At 41.6% G+C, this 20,802-nt stretch overlaps 1 protein-coding gene across 3 annotated transcripts in view; it reads left to right on the forward strand.

Moving 5' to 3' along the window:
- Positions 1–20,802, forward strand: part of LOC311618458 (schwannomin-interacting protein 1) — a 116,219-nt gene that overhangs the window by 28,266 nt on the left and 67,151 nt on the right. The window contains exon 2 of one of the 3 annotated variants that reach the window (XM_084876021.1): positions 7,340–7,403. The exons of the other annotated variants lie outside the window; for them this stretch is intronic. Coding sequence (XP_084732147.1) covers positions 7,340–7,403 — 64 coding nt within the window. The remainder of the gene's footprint in view (positions 1–7,339; positions 7,404–20,802) is intronic. 3 annotated transcript variants of the gene reach the window in all.

Genomic DNA, 20,802 nt, shown 5'->3' on the forward strand with positions numbered 1-20,802 from the left:
TCAGAATAATGAGAACCCTTTTGTGGGATTTTAAGGGGTTGAGTGGAAAGGCGATATACTGAGGCCTGAGGTTCGATTTAGTTGGGAGGCAGTTGAAGTTTCCCAGTTGAGGGATGATGGAGGCCTGGTCATGGGAAGAGGAGGCTTTGCGGAAGGAAAAGCGGTGTCATCATTCATTCATTTACTCGGTGCACATTAATTGAACATCAGTGGTGTGTCATGCACTGTTCTAGCTTCCAAGGGTACCGTCGTGAACAAAGTCTCTACCTCATGGAGCTACATTCAACATGTGGCACGAATGAATAGAGTGAAATGCATGCAATACTCTGATTTTATGACCACATTGATGCTAACATCCTAGACTATAGAAGGAGAGGTCAAGCCCAGACTTAGCTCAGGGCCAACCTGCCCACTGCATAGGGTCAGTGCATATCTCTGACCACAGTACGGATAAAGGTTTGCCTGAGTCTCAGGAGCCTTTAACCTATCTCCAACCCCACTGACAGGGACAAGAAAGGGATGATTCAAAGCTACTCAAAGCCAGGGTCACAAACTCAAACATGCAGAGGGACAGAGTATTTTTTTAGTATATATTTTAGTGATTTTTTTTTTTTTTTTTTTTTTTTTACAGAAAGGAATAGAGAGTTAGAAACATCGACGAGAGAGAAACATTGATCAGCTGCCTCCTGCACACCTCCTACTGGGGATGTGCCTACAACCAAGGTACATGCCCTTGACCCAAATTGAATCTGGGACTTTTCAGTCCACAGGCCACCGCTCTGTCCACTGAGCCAAACCGGTTAGTGGGAGGGATAGAATATTGTTACCAGCTTTATGCTACATGGATGGCATCTGGAGCTAGAAGGTGAATTTTGCTGAGACCACTGTCCTGAGGATCACCAGCCTCCTTGGGGACTGCTCCCTTGTGGCTGTGCGGCCATGATGCTCCAGGTGTGATTTCCCATGACTGGTGCCCCAGTGACAGAGGAGAATTGACCCTCGCCAGATGTTTCATTTCAATAGGTGCATCATCTGAGGTTGCAGGCCTTTTACCTTTGGGCAGAGGTGTGTGTGTGTGTGTGCAAACTCAGACACCTCAAATTCATATATGTAATCAACTCTGTATGCCTTAGATACAGGTCAGCAGATCTCTAAATAAGGGAAGCCCCTGCCAGTGGGGAGAGATTGTAGGGGGCCTAGAAGGCACTGGGCATGGCCAGCAGAGTGTGGCTGTGCTAAAATGCAGGGTGTGGAGATTTTTATGTTAAATGTTGGCAACTAAGTCCTTTTATTTTTAAAATGAAGTGTCATTTGTAATAATATATATGCAGATATGGCAATAACCTTTTTTTTTTTTTTTTTTTTTTTTTTGTAGCTCCTTTGCTCACTAGGACCTACCTGAAAAATTACATCCTTAATGAATCACTAGCTCCAGACCTGCAATTACTTGCAGAAACTTGCAACTTTCATTGAAGGTCTGAGCAACCTAACAAGGGGACACGGATTTTCACGTTCTGTGACCTGCTCTCACCAGCATACTCACACCAAGGGCATCTTGTCATGGGTGGGAAGCAGATACTATATTCATTAGGAAGAATGTTTAGAGAACTGGCTGCTTTTCTGTCATAGTGCTCTTTTCTCCCTTGGATACTGAAATAATCCTAACAGCTATTTTTTGAATGCCAAACTCATTACATATGTTATTACACTTAAACTTGAGAGCAACTGTGAAAGGTAGGCTTTATTCATTCTTATTTTACATAGCAGCTCAGACAAAAATCATATAACTAGTTAAAGGAAGTGGCTGAGATTTGAACTTGGGTCTGATGGACTCTGAAATTCATACCTTTTTTATAAAAATATTTTTTATTGATTTCAGAGAGGGAGATAGAGATAGAAATATCAATGATGAGAAAGAATCACTGATTAGCTGCCTCCTGCATGCCCCACACTGGGGATCGAGCCCATACGTGGTCTGGCCTCCTGGTTCATAGGTTGATGCTCAACCTCTGATGCTCATCATCATAGCCTCTCATCTGTAAAATCTATGAGAAGGTGTAAGGATCCCGGCAGTGTTTCTTTTTATATACTAGCCTTCGGAGAATAGACATGGAGTTGTATGAGGGTTCCCTTGACCCTCTCATTGGTTCTTTACTGAACTAATGAACTATTGGTAAAACCATACAATGAACTGTAGGAAATGCCAAGGTGTTAGTGCCATGAGGATGTAGGCTGCTTAGGGCTGAGCAGGCAAGGGAGATCAGTTGCAAAGAACTGAAGCCCTGTGCTCTCCCTAGTTTGTTGCTTTTCATAGATCTGCTTTCACCACTCTGCTGGTGTTTTCTGTTTGTTTGTTTGTTTGTTTGTTTGTTTGTTTTGTGTTTGCAGTCACCTTCAATCTCCATACCTGGTGGTTGCCAGATGACTGTCTCTACCTCTAGGGTTTTGGGGTTTTTCATCCTCATTAGGGAGGAGGTAAGGAAAAAGGGAAAAAGAGAGAGATAGATATTGTCATAAGAAAAGCCCTCCAAGAAAAGCAAGGAAACTACTTTCCCAGTTATCCTCAGCAAATTTCTCCTCAATCTCTATTGCTCCAAATAGGATCATGTGTTTATCCCTGACCCAATACAGGGAGGCAGGGAGTGGGAGAATGCAAATTAACTTAGGCTGAGCCACAAATCCCATTCCCAGATCAACATCCCCCAAGCACCTGCACTTTCTTTGGGTACCCTCTTAGCTGAGGGTACCCGAATAAAAGTTAAGGTTGTACTAAAGGAATGGGAGGAGTTTGGAAAAGTATCCACAGTGTCTATCAGACTTTTCCTATTGTGAAAGTCAGCCATGCCGTGCTCCTAGCAGCACCACAGAACTAGGGTTCTTGTCTGGGCTCATGACTTTTGGAAGGCTGCTGACCCCTAGTGTCTGGAGTACAGAATTGGACGGAGAATCCAGAGATTTGGGTTAAACATTGAAATGAAAATCACAAGGGCTGTGTCACCCCCTTGCACACAATGAAAGTGTGAGCAGAAGTGCTTTAATGGCCCTGGTCAGTGTTGCTCTGTGGTTGGTTCAATTTCTGGTAAGGTTGTGAGCCTAGGTTGCAGGTTCCATCCCAAGCCCTGGTTGGGGCTCTTGCAGGAGGCAACCAGTCAATATGTCTCTCTCACATCGACGTTTCTCTTCTTCCCCCCCTCCCTCCCTCCTTCCCTTTCTCCCCTCCTCTCTCCTTTCCTCCTTTCCTCCCACCACTATCTCTAGAAAGCAATGAGGAAAAAATCCTTGGGTGAGGATATTAAAAAATTTTAAGCGCTTTAATGAATACACAATTTAATTAGAAACCTCCCAAAGACCCTTAGAGACCCAGTACACAGGCCTTCCCTGACTCTGCAGGGCAGTGCCCTCAGAGCGGTCTCTGTAATCCTTGGCAAATAGTCATCCAAAGTGTCTTCCTCCCTGGACAGAGGGTGTGCTCTGAGGGCCTGGCCTGTGTGCACAGCCCCAGGCCCAGCACCCGAGCTCCTGGGTGCTTAGTGGGTTCTTATAGGAGTAAATGAAGACCCCATATGTTGCTTAGCTTCCCTGTCTCCTTCCCTAGCCACTACTTTCCCTTATAAATATCAAATATATCAGCCTAGTTGTACTAACAGTAAGAAAACAAATAAAATAACAAATAAACAAAACTATTTGTTTGGAAAATGTGCGTATATATGGTGTCCTAACAATGTATATATACACTTTGAATAATTATAAAGGCAGTGTTTATTAAAATACATTTTATTTTTAAAATTGAGATATCAGCTGTGTATACATTCTGGAGAACACCCTATATATATGAAACTAGAGTCTGGTGCATGAATTTGTGCAAGGGTGAGGTCCGGCCAGCCTGCCTCAATCAGGGCCCATCAGCTGGGCTGGCCAAGGGGAGGGGCTGCAGGTGGTTGGCCAGCTGGCCTGCCCCCGATTGGAGTGTGTGGGGCGGGGGGGGGGGGCATCAGGGGCCAGGCCATCCCTGCCCCCTGGTCAAACTCCAGGTTGAGGGGACTATTTGCATATTAGCCTTTTATTATGTAGGATGACTCCACCAACCCCAAATATAGGTTTTGTGATGCAGAATAGCCACCAGGTGGTGGGACAGAAGAGCAGCACTCGTTGGACAGGGCATTTTGTTATAACCAAGCCAGCTGCACTGCTTCACTGAGCTCTGCTGTGCATTGTGGGTGAAGCTGTGTTCCAGGGGCCCCTTCTTGGCCTGCCCATTTGGGGCAACAGCACTTTCCCTGCGTCCCATACTTTGGGGTGGAGAGGAAAGGCAGGAGCATGGTAACTATTATATTGGATGACTCTTAAGAAAATAGAGAATAAGATATCTGTGATATTTTGCTTTTAACTGACTTCTAACTCAAGTGCAAATGTGAGTGCTCACAGGATGAGAGACTTTGCACAAACCCATAGCAGAAATGGACTGCCCTTCGCTGTGGAGGGCATGGAAGGACAGACAGGGTTTCTCAATCTGTCTGGGGGAGATTTCTGGGGAGCGGTGGCAGCACCAGCTGCAGAAGGCCCCACAGCTGTTCGTTTTGGCAGGCTGAGGGGCTGCTCACCAGAGAGTGAGCCAGGAGAGCCGCTCCCCCACCCCACCCCCACCCCCCAGGCCCTCGGAACAAGAGGTTCTCCCCCAGGAATGGGGTCTCTATTTTCTCTTCCCCCTTTCACGGGCAGATGGGTATCATACTATATTGGTCAGATAGGCCATGGGATGTGACAGAATTAAATCCCTGATACAGAGTGACTGGAAGACCCATTGTACACATCAGTTTTCCCAGCCTGCCCTTGTCTCTTAAGTAAAGGAAATGCTGTTTATGTTCTTTAAGTTGTCTACTTGTTGTAAAATGCTGTTTACTGTCGCCTTTAGTACAATTTTGGTATTTTTGCAGATAATGAAGAGAGACACGGAATAGTTCTTCTAGCTTTCAGTTGACCCGTTACCCAATTCTGCTTTGGATTCGTTCTTTTCGCTTTAGATCCATCGCGTTCTTATAGAAAGACAGGTTTTATTTCGTCAGCGTTTAACCGAGATTTTCGAAGCTGCTGAAGTTGCCAACCAATCCCAACCCGCCCGTCTCCTATTTTAAGCTGTGTTCGTGCCTCAGGAAGAAAGCGCTGGGAGAGGCCCCAGGTGGCTTCATCGAACTGAGTGATGAAGGATGGGCACGTGATGGATGACCAGGGGTTGGTGCCAGCTGGCCCACCTGTGCACCTGCTTCCGCAAGCACTTGCCTCCGCCCCCACCTTTTAAAAATGTGCCGAGTACATACCTTCTGTCGGTGTGCTTTTCTGAGTCCTCTCTGATTCTGTAAAAGAAGAAGGAGCTATTAGGGAGGTTACCACATTGGGTACAAAGATAAAAGTATCTGGAGGTTTGTTCTCCAGAGGTGAACGGTAATCTTCATTATGATTTCTTTTGTTTTGCTTTGTTGGCTCCTCCCCTTTCACCCCCACCCCACTGTATAATTTGACTGTGTGTGTGTGTGTGTGTGTGTTGAATGGATGATATCTAATTAGGAATTCTCCTGAGAAAAGTCTCAGCTTGAGCAGTGGGGGAAAACCAGCTGCTTAATTTTGGCAAGAAAAAAAAAAATAGGCTTTTCTCCTTCTTTGTTGGGTGTCTGAGGCACCTCGGGCCACTTTGCAGTGTGACTAATGAGGGAGGGAAGCTCACGTGAGGTTCAGTGCTTTACCCCTGCTGTCGTACTAAGTTCTCCCAAATGAGCTTTTGAAGCAAGTGTTATTCTCCTTGTGCATGTGAGAAAATGGACTCTTAGATAAGTTAAGGATTTTGTCCAAGGAATTGTTTCCAAAGGGTGTGGCCAGGTTTTGAATCCAGACATTTCGAAACGCTAGGATCCTTTCTACTATGCTGACTGGCTCAGCTCTCAAGTTTTTGTCTTAGAAATGAAAATACAAAGAAGGAACATTTGTTCAATTTAGTGTTTCTTAACAGGGTAGTAGACAGACTCTCTGGATCCCTTATGTTTTCATTTCGATAAGAAACCATGAATAATAAGTGTACTCTGGATCATCTGGATTGTCACTAGATAACTGAATATTCCTCTGCTGGTTCTATTTGTGTTCACACTGACACACCAAGACGTATTTCTCCAATGCAGAGATTGCTAGCTGCTCTACTCATCCATTCTTCCTTATTTTTTTAAAATATATTTTATTGATTTTTCACAGAGAGGAAGAGAGAGGGATAGAGAGTTAGAAACATCGATGAGAGAGAACCATCGATCAGCTGCCTCTTGCATACCCCCTACTGGGGATGTGCCCGCAACCAAGGTACATGCCCTTGACCAGAATCAAACCTGGGACCTTTCAGTCCGCAGGCTGACGTCTATCCACTGAGCCAAACCGGTTTCGGCTTCCTTTCTTCCTTATTAACAGGACAGTTATTTTGACTACAAGGTAGTAGTATTCCTACATTTCCCAGACTCCCTTGAAGTTAAGAGTGGTCATGTGACACTGTTGTAGCCAATGATTTATAAGAGAGTTATTAGGTAGGGCTTCCCAAAAAGATCCTTAAAGGCAGGGGACTTAGCAGGCTAATGCCTTTGTCCTCTCTGTTCTTCCTTTGCTAGCCTTGAGGCAAAAACACTTGATTGAAGATGGAAAGAGCCTGGTTCCCTAATAACTACAGAAAGCATCATAATAGCCTTGGACTTGGCTATCTATAGATGGCTCATTCTATGGAACAATAAGCTCCCTAATTGTTAAAATAGCTTTATTGAGATATAATTTACCTTTTCTTAAAATTCACCTGTTTTAAGTGGACAATTCAGCGATTTTTTAGTAAATTTTCAGAGTTGTGCAAGCATCACCACAGTGCACATTTAGGAAATTTTCATCACCCTCAAAAGATCCCACCTGCCCATTGACAGTCAATTCCCAGAGCCACTCCCCAACCCAAGGCAACTATGATTTACTTTCTGCCCCTATTAATTTGCCTTTTCTGGGCATTTCATATACGTGGGAACATAAAATATTTAATCTTTTTGCACCTGGCTTCTTTACTTGGCTTATTGTTAGGTTCATTCAGGTTGTAGCATGGATCCCTATTGCTGAACAATATTCCATTTTATGGGTATCCATGTTTTGTTTATCTGTTCACCAGGGGATGGACATGTGGAGTATTTCCTCTCTTTTTGATATTATAAATAAGGTTGCTATGAACACATATACATCTTTGTGAGACCTGTGTTTTCCTTTCTCGTGGGTAGATGCTGTGGAGTGGAATTGCAGGATCATTTGGTAAATTTAGGTTTAATTTTTCTTTTTTTAGGAAACTGCCATGCTGTTTTTCAAGTGGCTGTACCATCTTATGTTCCCAACAGCAATGCACGAGGGTAACAGTTTTCCCATATTCTCACCAATCATTATTTTGTTTTTGTTTTTATTATACCCATTCTAGTAGAAATAATAATATTTGATTGTTCTTTTAATGTGCATTTCTTTAATGATTAATGATACTGAACATATTTTCATGGGCTAATTAGCCCATTTTATTTTTATATTATTTTTAAAACATATTTTTATTGATTTCAGAGAGGAAAGGAGAGGGAGAGAGAGGTAGAAACTTTTATGATGAGAATCATTGATTGAATCACGCCTCCTGCGTGCCCCCTACTGGGGATGAAGTTAACAACCTGAGCATGTGCCCTTGATGGGAATCGAACCCTGGACCCTTCAGGCTGCAGGTGGGGGTTCTCTATCCATTGAGCAAAACTGGCTAGGGCTATCTAGTCCATTTTTAAATTGATTTGTCTTACAAGAGATCTTTATATATTCTGGATATAAACCCATTATCAGAAATAATATTTGCTTTCAGGCTGTGGTTTATCTTTTCATTTTATTATTGGTGATTTGTAAAGTATAAAAGGTTTAATTTTTATGAAGTCTGTTTTTTAATTTTTTTTCCTTTTGTGGATCATGCTTTTGATATTATGTTCAATAATTCTGTCTAACCTAAGGCCACAAAAGTTCTACATTTTCTTCTAGAATTTTTACCGTTTTAGCCCTGACATGAGTTTGTGATCAATTTTAAGTCCATTTTTACATGATATGAGTTAAGTATATAAATACATCTTTTTACAGATACCCAGTTGTCCTAGCACTCTTTTAGAAAAGACTGTCCTTTCCCCCATCCAATTACCTTGGCACCTATGTCAAAAAATATCAATGGACTATAAATGTAAGGGTTTATTTCCGTATTCTCAATTCTATTCCATTTATCTATATGTCTTTCCATATGCCAGTGCCATACTCTCTTGAGTAATGTATCTTTATAGCATGCTTTGGGAAGTGTTAGGTCTTCAACTTTGTTCTTTTTCCAGGTTGTTTTGGTTGTTCTGTGTCCTTTGCATTTTCATATAAAGTTTAGGATCGATTGTATAAGTGATCAATTTCATATGGAGACAAGTGTTGAAAAATCAGATTTATTGCATAGCACACAGAATATAGGCATATCCAAACCAAATGAACCTTTGCTCTACAGTTAGTACCATATGTATAAAAGCCACACACACACACACAAAAAATCATCTTTCAAACCAACACCATCTTTTATAATAACCTGGGTTTTTCCCATTGAAGTTGATTGTATATCATATTTGTTTATATTTATTTGTAAAACTATTTATGTTTTATGAATATTATCAGCATAAAGAACGTATACCTACTTTTACATTTACCAGTCCAATAGTTTTCCCCTTGAATGGTACTCAACATTGAAAAACATTGGTTTTAGTTTATAAGTTTACAAAGCATTTTCAGTTCACCATCTTCATGTTCTCACAGCAACACTGTAGCTTGGATAAAATAAGGATTTTTATTTATTCCCACATTATAAATGATGAAACTAAGATTTATAGAAATTAAGTGATGTCTATAACTTTATCCATTTATATGTGGTAATTCTAGGATTTAAAATTAGGATTTCAGGCTCTAAATTCCTTTTTTTTTTTTTTTTTTTTTTACCTCATATATTATTGGTCACTTTCCTACAACCTGTGGATACAAGAGAAATATAAAACTTTCGGTGAGCTTTGCCATCAAGGCAGGGGGATAAAACCCATGAACCATGCTAAAAGTAAGTTTAGTGTAACAAAGCCACTGCACAGACACTAAGTTCTGTTGGCATCTGCAGGATGCAGACAAGGGAATGGACCTGAGTGATGGAGTAGGAAGCGTGACCTGAACTCCGTGGAGGAAGGACACTCACTGCCGGGCAGCCCACCCCTGGGACGCCACCCATCCCCTCTTCAGAAGTAAAGTACTCATTCCCCCCAGATCCTGGAGTGTTGGCAGCTGACAGTTCTCATCTGAGACCCACTCTAGGGATGGCCCAAGGTCATGCCCCCTTCTAGGCACAGCCTGTATCCAATGTCTGGCCTGGCGCCTTCCTCCCAACTGGGCTCAGCCCTGAAAGACCAGCCCAGCTTCAGAGCTCCCTTCCATCATCTGTGAGGCCTTTGCTGTAGCAGATTCAGAATTCAGCTTCTCCCTCTGCCCTCAAAGGGGTCCCCAGAGCACGCGTCAGTGAGTTCCTGCTGGTAACTGCTGCCTGAGGGACCAGTCTGCACCAAATGATCTCTAAGGTTTCCAGGCAGCAGAAACAGCATGAACAGAGGCCTGGGGGCCAGAATTCCTCTCGAGGGTGTAGCATAGAATAAACAAAGTAGAGTTGTTTTTAAAAGCCTAGAAGTAAGGGCCTGAGAGCAGTGTACTCTGAAAGATAAGATGAGCTATCAGCCTGAAAGAACCCCAGCCTGAAACTACCTACATGCTGTAAGTTGTGGCCCAGCAAGAATATTGGGGCTGAGCCTGACATGCCCTGTGACATGAATGTGTCAGATATGTCAGCCCTGACCTTTGACACACTCTGACCCGTCCATCAGTGATCCTGTGAATTGGTCCCGAAGCTGAAAAGGAAAGATCTGGATTTAAGATCTCCCTCTCCCTGCTGCCTGCGTGATTTTAAAGCTTCTAGTCCTCATGTAAAAAGAGAATATATCTTGAGTACTAAAATGTTCCTAATTTCAGTGGCATTTCATTGATGTCATGTAGTAGGAGGATTCCATCACCAAAATAACTATGGATAATGTGGGGCTAAACTCAGTTAAATGGATGTCTTTACAATAGGATTTCTCAGTCTTAAATACGCTGCTGTGCTTTGACCTAGGAGAGAGAGTTGTAATCAAAATCATCTTACCTTACCTCATCAGGAAGACCTTTCTTCATTCCTGACACCTTCCAGGGATCATCTATCGATAATAGGCTTGTGTCCCGCTGAAGTCATATTATCTAGTAGGCAGTTAATAAATGATGAACTGGGCTCTGTTGATCAGTGTGGCCCACCCTGTCTTGACCTTGAACTAAGTTAAAAATCTCTCAGAAATATGTTGACTTCCTGAAGACTCTGGTCCTCATGTTCAACGTGGTCTTGCTTACTTAAATTTGGTAAGGTATAATTCACTTCAAGGATACCTCCCCATCATGACATGTGTCATATAAAGAAGGAAACTCTCTCAAGCCTTTAGATTTGGGGGAAACATGCCTGCACTCTCCATTGGACTGGTGTTGGGTTCAATTCCCAGTCAGGTTTTAAGTTCAATCCCTGATTTGGGTGCATATGAGAGGCAACTGATCAATGTTTCTCTCTCTCATTCTCTCCCCCTTCCTCTCTCTCTCAAATCAATAAACATATCCTCAGGGGAGGGTAAAAATAATTTTAAAAAATAAGAATACCTATGATGAATAAAACTAGGCTAACAACAGCCCAAGCACATGAAGAATATAACTCATGCTCAGGTAAAGAATTTTTTTTTTTTGCGGATTAAGAATGATTGCCATGCATGGCTGGTGAGGTCTGAAAGGGGAAAAGAGACCGCGGGGTATCATCAGTGAGAGCAGCACCAAGCATATTCTAATAACCTGCAGGTCAGACAAAGCAGCATGGACACTGACGGCGTCTAGATCCTAGGGGGAGAAAATCACTCTAAGAAGTGCTTATCTGGGTGTAAAGTAATTTTCCCACTTTTGTATGGCCATTTTGTGTGTTTGCCATACCTGTACCTCTCTGCCTGGCTTTTTTAAATGCCTACAATTTGGCTTGTTTTCTTCATGGATTACTGTACTAGTAAAAAACCTTCTTACTACTGATTAGATCAGATTTAAGTTAACCCATGTGACCCTATGGTGAAGTGCCGGCTGGATTAATACATCTTTTCAATGAAAGCTTTTCTGTGACAACAGAGGAGGCATTGAGTGTGACCTCTCACCTTCCAGTTAAAGTCCTCACGGTCCTTTGTCACGGTATTATTATTGTTACTACCCTGTTTCCCCGAAAATAAGACACTGTCTTATATTAATTTTTTGCTCCCAAAGATGTGCTAGGTCTTATTTTCAGGGCATGTCTTATTTTTCCATGAAGAAGAATACGGTACACATTTATTGTTAAATGAAAATAAAGGAAATTTATTACTTGTATACGTTACGGTAGTACAGTAGTTATCAACACAAACCAAAAAAACTGTCAATCCTACAGTATCAAGAATTTACTCATTTATTCAATGACAATCATGTCATCATCTTCTGGATCATCATAACAATCCAATTCCTGAATTTCCTGGTGAATTTCTTGTGACTCCATTTCTTTCAGAATCAGTGGACCAAATCTCTCATGTTTAGCCTAGGGGGTCCTTATTTTCGGGGGGATGCCTTATATTTCACTCAGAAGGAAACCTGTAATTAAGTCTTATTTTCGGAGGATGTCTTATTTTCGGGGAAACACGGTATTACAGAGAAATCTTTACTTTTCCAAAGAATTTACAGGCACTAGACTGTAGAGATAATATACTTTGCCTTCTTAATTAAGCCCTGATTTTGGGCCAGGTGATCAGTCTATCTAGAATCTGCCTCCTGCTCTTTGTCTTGTATGCCAGTGGCGTAAAGGAGGCTACCAGGAGGCTGAGGTGGTCTCTGGGTCACCCCCATAGATCTCTCCCCACATGCTTTTCTCTTTCTGTCTCCTAGGTGAAGCCAGGTCCCCAGAGTGGGGCTTAGCGACCACCTAGTAGCCCTAACCTCAGGACCAACGCTCAGGCGATCAGGTCCTGGGAGCCATCTCTCCCTGGGCCAGGTGGTCTGGTCCAGAGATTGGTCAGTTATTTCCAGGTTTGAATGAAGGTTGTAACCAATGTTGAACACCTAGCAAACTGGAGACCTCTGCTGGCAGCCACTTCCAGCTCTCTGATCAGATTCAAGGTGGGCAACCCTGAGGTTAATTCTATAATTTAAAGTGATTTCCTCAGAATAATGAGTCAGTTTTAGAATCATGGTGTTTTTACCTTTCCCCCTACACCTACCTTAATCAGAATAGATATTAGGAACTTCTGCCACTTAAAGATAAATCAGACACCAATAGTAAATACTTGAAATTATGATTTTTTTCCTGTGAGAGGAATGATTAAAATTCCTAAAAATTATAATTACAGATCAGTTATTTTTAAAGAAATATATATGTATAAATTTTCAAATGAGTTTATCAGTATAGAATATTTAAAAACCATTAGCTTTCATTCTGTCTGAAATTAAATAAATTTTACCATAAAGAGGTGGAGGTAGTTATTAGAGCAAAGTAACTGAAAAAGTAAGAAAAGAAGGAAAATATGCATCTCTGATAATTTGTTCAAGAAATGTTTATTGAGGTGAGTGCTGTGTCTTCGGCTGGTAGATGCATGAGGCAGCTGAAAACAAAACACAGCCCCTGACATCCTAAAGCTGATATGATACTGGAAGGTAAGCAGTAAACAAGAAGTATATATGTAGTAATTTTTTTTAGTTTATTTTTCAATTATAGTTGAAATTATTTTTATTAGTTTCAGGAATATAGCACAGCAATTAGATAATCATTTACAGTTATTTACAAAGGGATCTCCCCCGGTGTTTCAGTACCCACCTATCTATAATAATAAAAGCATAATATGCTAATTAGACCAGACAGACGAACAACCTTTCAGATGAAGCGAAGGTTGTGAGGGCCGAAGCAAGCCATAGCGGCTGTGAGGGCTGAGCCCCTTGCACTAATTTTGTGTATCGGACCTCTATGAATATAATATTATGGACTATATTCCCTCTGCTGTACTTCACATCTCTGTGACTATTTTGTAACTACCAATCTGTACTTCTTAATTCTCACCTTTTTCACCCAACCCTTCACCCATCTCTTGTCCGGCTACCCTCAATTTTCTGTATCTATGAGTCCCTTTCTATGTTGTTTGTTCATTCATTTTGTTCTTTAGATTCCACATATAAGTGAAATCATATGTCATTTGTCTTTCTCTGACTTTTTTTCACTTAGCATAATACCCTTTAGGTCCATCCATGCTATTGCAAATTGTAAGATTTCGTTATTTTTTATGGCCGAGTAATATTCCATTATATGTATATACACTACAGCTTTGTTATCCATTTGTGTATTTATAGGCAATTATAAATAACACTGCAATGAACATAGGGATGCATACATTCTTTCTAATTAATGTTTTGGATTTCTTTGGATGTATAGACAAATGTGAATCACTGGATCACAAGGCAGTTCCATTTTCAATTTTTTGAAGAACTTTCATACTAATTTCCATAGTGGCTATACCAATCTGCATTCTCACCAACAGGGCACAAGGATTCTTTTTTCTATATCCTCACCAACAGTTTTTGTTTGTTGATTTGGTAGTCATTTTGACAGGTGTGAAGTGATATCTCCTTATGGTTTTGATTTGCATTTCTCTGATGATTATTCATGTTGAGCATCTTTTCATATGTCCGTTGGCCATCTGTATGTCCTCTTTGGATAAATGTCTATTCAGATCCTCTTCTCATTTTTTAATTGCATTGTGGGTTTTTTGTGAGTTTTTTTTTTCATTTTGAGTTGTTTATAAAATTAGGGGAGTGGGGGCAAAAGGGGCCAAATATATGGTGATGGAAGATGATTTGGCTTTGGGTGGTGGGTACACAATACAATATTCAGATCATCTATCATAGAAGTGTATATAATCTTGAAACCTATATATCTTATTAACCAATATCATCCAAATAAATTTAATTTTTAAAACTTGGATATTTACCTCTTATTGGATGTATCACTGGAGAATATCTTCTTCCATTCAGTAGGTTGTCTTTTTGTTTTGTTGGGGGTTTTATTTGCTGTGCAAAAACATTTTAGTTTGATGTAGTCCCCTTTATTTATTTATTTTCTTGTTTTCCTTACTCAAGGAGATATGACAGAAAAAAATATTGCAAAGGTAAATGTCAGAGATTTTACTGCCTATCTTTTCTTATAGGAGTTTTATGATTTCGAGTATTATATTTAAGTCTGCAATCCATTTTTTAGTTTTTTGTTTGTTTTGGTTTGTTTTTTTTGTTAATCCTCACCCAATGATACTTTTTTCCCATTGATTTTTAGAGTGGAAGGGAGAGAAAGGAAGGAGGGGGAGAAAGCAGGGAGAGAAAAATCAATGTGAGAGAGCTCATCAATTGCTTGCCTCCCACTGCATGTGCTCCAACCATGCCGGTGATAAAATCTTCAAAGCAGATACATGCCCTTGACCAGGAATCAAACCTGAGACCCTTCAGTGCATAGGCTGACGCTCCAACTACTGAGTCACACTGGCTAGTGCTGAATGTTATTCTTAACTGCAAATGAAGCATGACGTCAGCCATGCCAAACAGAGCATTGACTCCTTCCTCGAGAGCATTCCCTACCTGCTTGTAGGAACCCCACTTCCTGCAGTGCGTACACCCAAGAGCAGTAGCCATGGGGTAGAAGAGATCACAGGGGCAGGACAGGGCGGGGATGCATTCCACACTGAATCATCATCCATCTGGGGACAGATGGCATACCTGCCTCATTCAACCCATCTTGTAGGAAAAGCAAAGTCCCTGCACAGATTTAGCCATCAATCCGAACTACATGGCTGACACTAAATGAGGCATCCTCGTGGGCTTTCTGGATTCAGCAGTGCCAGCCCTCTACCCTGTGCTCTTGACCCAGATTCAGGATTAATTAATTTATCATCGAAACAGGGCGCGTGAGAACGGAAACTTCAGTAATTCTCTTTCTGTGGAAATGGAATCAGTGAGGATGCCAAATTATAGAACAGCAAATAGTTTCTACAGAGAGGAGCACTTGGATTAGAGACTCAATTCGCATCCAGCATTTCTTCCTCAAACATGAGAATACTTTCTGGAAAGCCACAGCCTAAATTGTGGTTGCTTGTAGCTGTCATTTTCATTTGCTTGATTTCCTGTGTCTAAGAGAGCAAACATGCTAATGTTTCCTTTTTTGCCTTTTTTTTTTTTTCCCCTAGCCTAAACCTCCATGGTAGGCAGGCGAATTTAAAAGCGTGTCTCACCCTAACTGGTTTGGCCCAGTGGATAGAGCGTCAACCTGTGGACTGAAGGGTCCCAGGTTTGATTACAGTCCAGGGCATGTACTGTGGTTTCGGGCACATCCCCAGTGGGGAGTGTGCAGGAGGCAGCTGATCAATGTTTCTAACTCTCTATCCCTCTCCCTCTGCCTTCCTCTCTGTAAAAAATATCAATAAAATATATTTTAAAAAAATAAAAATAAATAAAAGCATGTCTCAAACTCCACTTACCTTTCTACCAGTTATTTTGCATCCTCTCCTTTTGATGAGAACATAAGTTGGAGCACTTGATCATCCCTTAAATATAAGAATTCTGACTTAGTGTGCTTATCAATATCCTCTTTTTTGGAGTGCACAAGTTGGCAATGTCAAATTATTGTCTCTTTGCCAGGCTATCCTCTGGGCCAACAGTCTATCTTCCACGGTAGTACATTGAGAAGGGGAAACAAATACCGGGCTGTGTTTTTCTTTTTAATCAATTGTGTATGCAGTTGAGGGCAGTGGTCTAGTGGACGCAGTTTAGCAGGTGCTAAGGGTCCATGGGGAGCTGCAAATGAGTGCTTTGCCCTCCGGTCCGCTGGCACAGCTGGTCATGCCCCGGGGGCAGCCTGCAAAGACAGGGGCCCCTCTGAGCCTGCCAACACGAGTTCACTGTGAGGAGGGAAATGAAGCCCGAGGCCTCGCTGCCTGGCTGGAGAGCTGGCTTTCAGCCTCCCAGTGGTGCAGGTGAGGCTTCCCTGCTATGTAAGATGAGGGGCCAGTTTGGCCACAGTGGTGAGCTGAACCAACAACAGCTGGTGTGGGCACCCTCCTGCCCTGGACCCCAAGGCCCTGATGTTAGAAAACTTCATGATTCCATTCATTTATTCAAATATTTACTGGATGCCTACTCTGCGCTCAGCACCAAGCTAGATGTTGGACATACAATGGTAGACCTGTCAGATATGGCCCTTGCTCTCTTATGGAGTGGACAGTCTCATGGAACAAACTGCTGCTTACTTGGCCTGGCCAGAGCGACGACTCAGTTGAGTGTCCCACGAACTAAAGGCTGCCAGTTCAATTCCTGATCAGGGCACATGCCCAGGTTGGGGGCTCTACCCCTGGTGGGGGACATACAAGGAGGCAGCCAATCAGTGTTTTTCACCTCTCTTTCTCTCCCCTTCCCTCCTTCCATCTCTCTCCTTCCCCTTTCCTTTCTCTCTAAAATCAATATTAAAAAATCACAATTAAGTGGTAGTTACAAACTGTGCTGAGAAAGAAGACACTGTGAGTGCTAAGTGGATCTGAGGCAGGACATTTAGACTGTGGGCTAAGGAAAGGCCTCTGACGTAAGCAAGATAATTTACTGGGCAGGACAGGGAGGGCTGTTCAGATTGAGAAACAGCTCCTGTGAAGGCCCGAGGAGGGGCAGTGCTGGCCTTTCTAGGAATCTGATTGGCAGCCAATGCGCCCAGAGCTAAGTGAGCAAGAATCTGCGAGGAGCAAAAGAAGCCTGAAGGGTGGAGCAGGGCCTGTGGGGATTTAGGATTTTATCCTAAATGTTGTGGGAAACCAGCAAGGAGTTTTAAACCAAGATCTGACATAATCTGATTTATGATTTCAACAAACGTATTTTTCATTCACAAAGAAGTAACTAAGGCTGCAAGCGCTTCTTTTTTTTTTTTTTTTTTTTTTTTTTTTTTTTTTTTTGCAACAGTTTGGGAAATAAATCAAGAAGCATGCAACTACCCAAACTCTCAAGTCAGGGTCAGCTGGGTGAGTGAATGAGTCTAAAATTCGTTTTGAATGATGTTTTATAAATTTATGCCATCCAAAGTGAGGTCAGAGGCCTGATTGCCTCAGCTGCAGTGACAGCTCTGCTGAAATAATCACTTCTGTCCTTTGGAAATTTGATTTAAAAAAACCTCAAAACAGAACACAAGTAGTTGAACCATCACTGTAGGTTTCCCCCGCTGTCTGCAGAGCAGATATGTGCCCTTTCCGCTGGCTACCATTCCTCCCAGTCAGGCCCGGAGTCAGGCTGTGAGCACAAGAGAGGAAGCATTGGCGCGGAGGCAAAAACAGATCCTGATTATTTTTTCTAGTTTTTTCTTTTACTTTGAGGGTCAGGAATGGAAACAGGCCAAGGCTGAGATCCCTTAGCGTTATCTCCGATGAGGAGAGAGGCGAGGTGTTGGCCGGAGGTAGCCAGGTGCTCTGCAAGGTGCAAGACCTCAAAAGGACTGCTGATTTCGGCGTTGGCTTCTCAATACATGATGACAAAGTCTGAGCACTCGGAATAAATGCGTACTTTGTTGGCCCAGCTTGTGTCTGAAGGAGGCCGTCTTTGCCCTTCACCAAGGAAAACTGGTTGGTTACGGAGTTTTAGAAAAGCCGCTATTAACCTGCAGATTAATTTTACTGCTCATGAATTATCCGTGACCGATTTTAATCCTCCCCTCTGAGAATGAGGGCACCTGTTTGGATTAGAGTCACTTCCTAGCCGGGGCCTTTACATTCTGAAAGAATTTAATTTTGAAACATGAGAAACTTAACTCAATAGCTTTAAGATCAAGCAAGTTAAGGAAAGGTTTTAATGATAGGCTGGCATTTTTATTACGCTTCAGAAAACCTTTTATTAGGCCAGTGTTCGCTTTCCTACCCTTCAGCAACTAAAATCATTTGGGCACCTCTTTTGAGGCTGAAATGAGAAAGATTATAAAAGCGTTCCAGGAAAAGCTGGTTAGAGAATATACCTGAGAAAGCTCTTAAGTATTAAATCCCATTATAACTAATAGCATTATAACACTACTCTGATATTGAGGGTGGGTGGGGAAAAAAGATTTAAGGACCACTAAGGAATTTTAATAGTTTCTTAGAGATTATGTTGAGTTGAGTCATAAATTATTCTGCCTTGTTCCAGAGTTCAGTGGAGAACTAGGGAAATACATGAGTTGATGAGCTGGTAGTTTTCAGAAGAAAAAGACTACATAAATTATTATGCATCCCTTCTTTTCATTATTATTTTTGTTTTATTCTGTGAAATAAATCTGTCAAAACTAGTAGCTCTTTTATAATAAAATTAACTTTTATAATAAACTGGTGGCCCAGGGGGTTTAGTTTTGGAAATACGTTTTTCCACAGTCAATATAAAAAGAAAAACAAAAGAAATCAGTACCTTTACATTCATTATGCGTATATCAGGAACACCTTAAATTGAAATCTGACAGTTTTTTGCTCACTCACTCAGTGGGAGTATGTATTTGTTTTGTTTTGTTTTGTTTTGTTTTGTTTTGGCTGTTGTTGCTTATTTAGAAAATTTATATAAAATAAGCCTGATTTAAACTTTAAAAAAATACAACAGCATGAAAAAAGGGGGTAGGGAAGCACAAGAAGATGGCTGTTTATGAGTCAGCCCATTTTTTAGATTTGGAGGTACAGGCTGTGAGATAGGAAGTTGCCCCCGTGCATCTAGTAAGAGGCATAGTTGAGCCCAGAATCCGGGTCTGGGACTCCTGGCCCAAGGCTGTACCAATTCCAGAACCATCAAAGATGGCCTGGATTGTAACTGTGGATGTGTTAGCATTGGTGGAACCTTTATACTCTTTTTAAAATGTAACTTAAGACATATTTATATTTATAACTAATATTAAAATATCATTGTCCTGTGTAGTCTGAACTGGTTGAAAACCACAGTTGTCCACTAGAGGTCACCTTCCTTCAAGATGAGGGTCAGTTCCCTCTCCTAATTCTCTATTGATCTGGTTTTAAATAAGCCACCACCACCTCAGAGAAAGAACATATTTTTTTTCTTGTCATCAGAGATTCCAAATATTGCTTGAACTAAATGCCCTTATATTATAGGTAAGGCTACCCGGGCTTCTAAAAAGCCTGGAGGGATGAAGGGAAGGTATGCCTCTGTCTTTGTCTCTCTCTCCTGTGCTAGTTCTAGCTTCGCCTCTTTTAACAGATCAACCTATTTTTATTTGGAAAGGCTTGTGTTCACCTTGGCAAGGTATACTACCCTCACTTTTTCTACCATTTCTTTCTCTGACTCCAAAGTCAGAGACTAAATGGAGAGTAAAAGAGATGATCTTTAAACATTGACACATATTTGGGATGAAGCCATGTAGACATCAGCCAAATTTATCTTTGAGTCAGTTACTATTTTTCTACAGCGTGCACATCTCAGTCAGCATTGGCCAGAAAATACTATGGGGAGAGGACTAGGACGGTGTCCAATAAACAAGCACTTTGGCAGATTCTATTGAAATATAAACCATCTCATTATTCTAGAGGGAGAGGGAGGCTGCCCGCTATAGCACTGCCCGACACATGAGGTTTCAAACTGTGTCTGTAGAATCCCAGGGTTGCGGGCGGTATTTTTAGAGGCTCATTTTCACCTAGTTTGTGAGCTGCTAATCATCTCGGCTCCAACCTCCACCTCCCAAAATCAAACTGGAAATCAGAAGTTCTGAGACGTGAAAACCATTGAGGACATAGATATAATTGAGATTGCCTGGGCTTTTGGAGAAATGTTGTCCTGACAAGCTGTGGTAAGAAGATACTACTTCAGTCCACTTTGTAGTGCTTTAGACCCTCATAGCCAGGCAGAGTGTTTTTCTTCAAACACCCCTCCCCCGCCCTTGATCTCAGCCTATGAATTTGCCAGGTTAATAAGTTAATTACAATCCTCAAAAGTGAGCTTGTAAATGTATCATGGACCATGAGAGCTCTCTACTGCTCTTGCTGAAAACTCTTGCGTGTCCAAGCAGGAAAAATAACCTGAGTGGACCTCTTGGCCCCAGCTTGGCGCCATGCCATGTGAGGGCAGCGCGCATCTGTTTGGCAAATTCTCTCATCCAGCCAAATAGGTGGGTTGTGCAATGACTAATACATGCCCGACTTATCAAATGAGAAAGTCTGGTCCTAGCTTGATGACCCATTATGGGTTGGGCTGCTCCGTCCTATCTTGTTGACAATAAGAAATGTGAGCAGCTGATGAGTAATATTAGTATGTCAGTTTTGAAATAAATGTCTTATTACTTTGTTTTCAAGTTTCTGTGTATACTTAATGAAGAATACCCAGAGACTGCCGCATGAGCTATTAAAGAGGACGTTACTATTTCCAAACTGCTTACCTGTGTAAAACAGAATTCTCTTGATGTGGCACAAATAAAATAAAGAAATAAAGGTAAAAATACAGTTGGATAAGGCTGGAATTGACTTCTTCTTTGAGTTCTATTTTTAACCGTTTGTGTTTAACAAAACAGCCTGATGTTCTCATTGAAGGATATGTAATAAGTAAATAATAGAAAATTGAACTGACAATAATTTTACC

The sequence above is a fragment of the Pipistrellus hanaki genome (assembly GCF_964339955.1).
Source record: "Pipistrellus hanaki genome assembly, chromosome: 2".
NCBI lineage: Eukaryota > Metazoa > Chordata > Mammalia > Chiroptera > Vespertilionidae > Pipistrellus > Pipistrellus hanaki.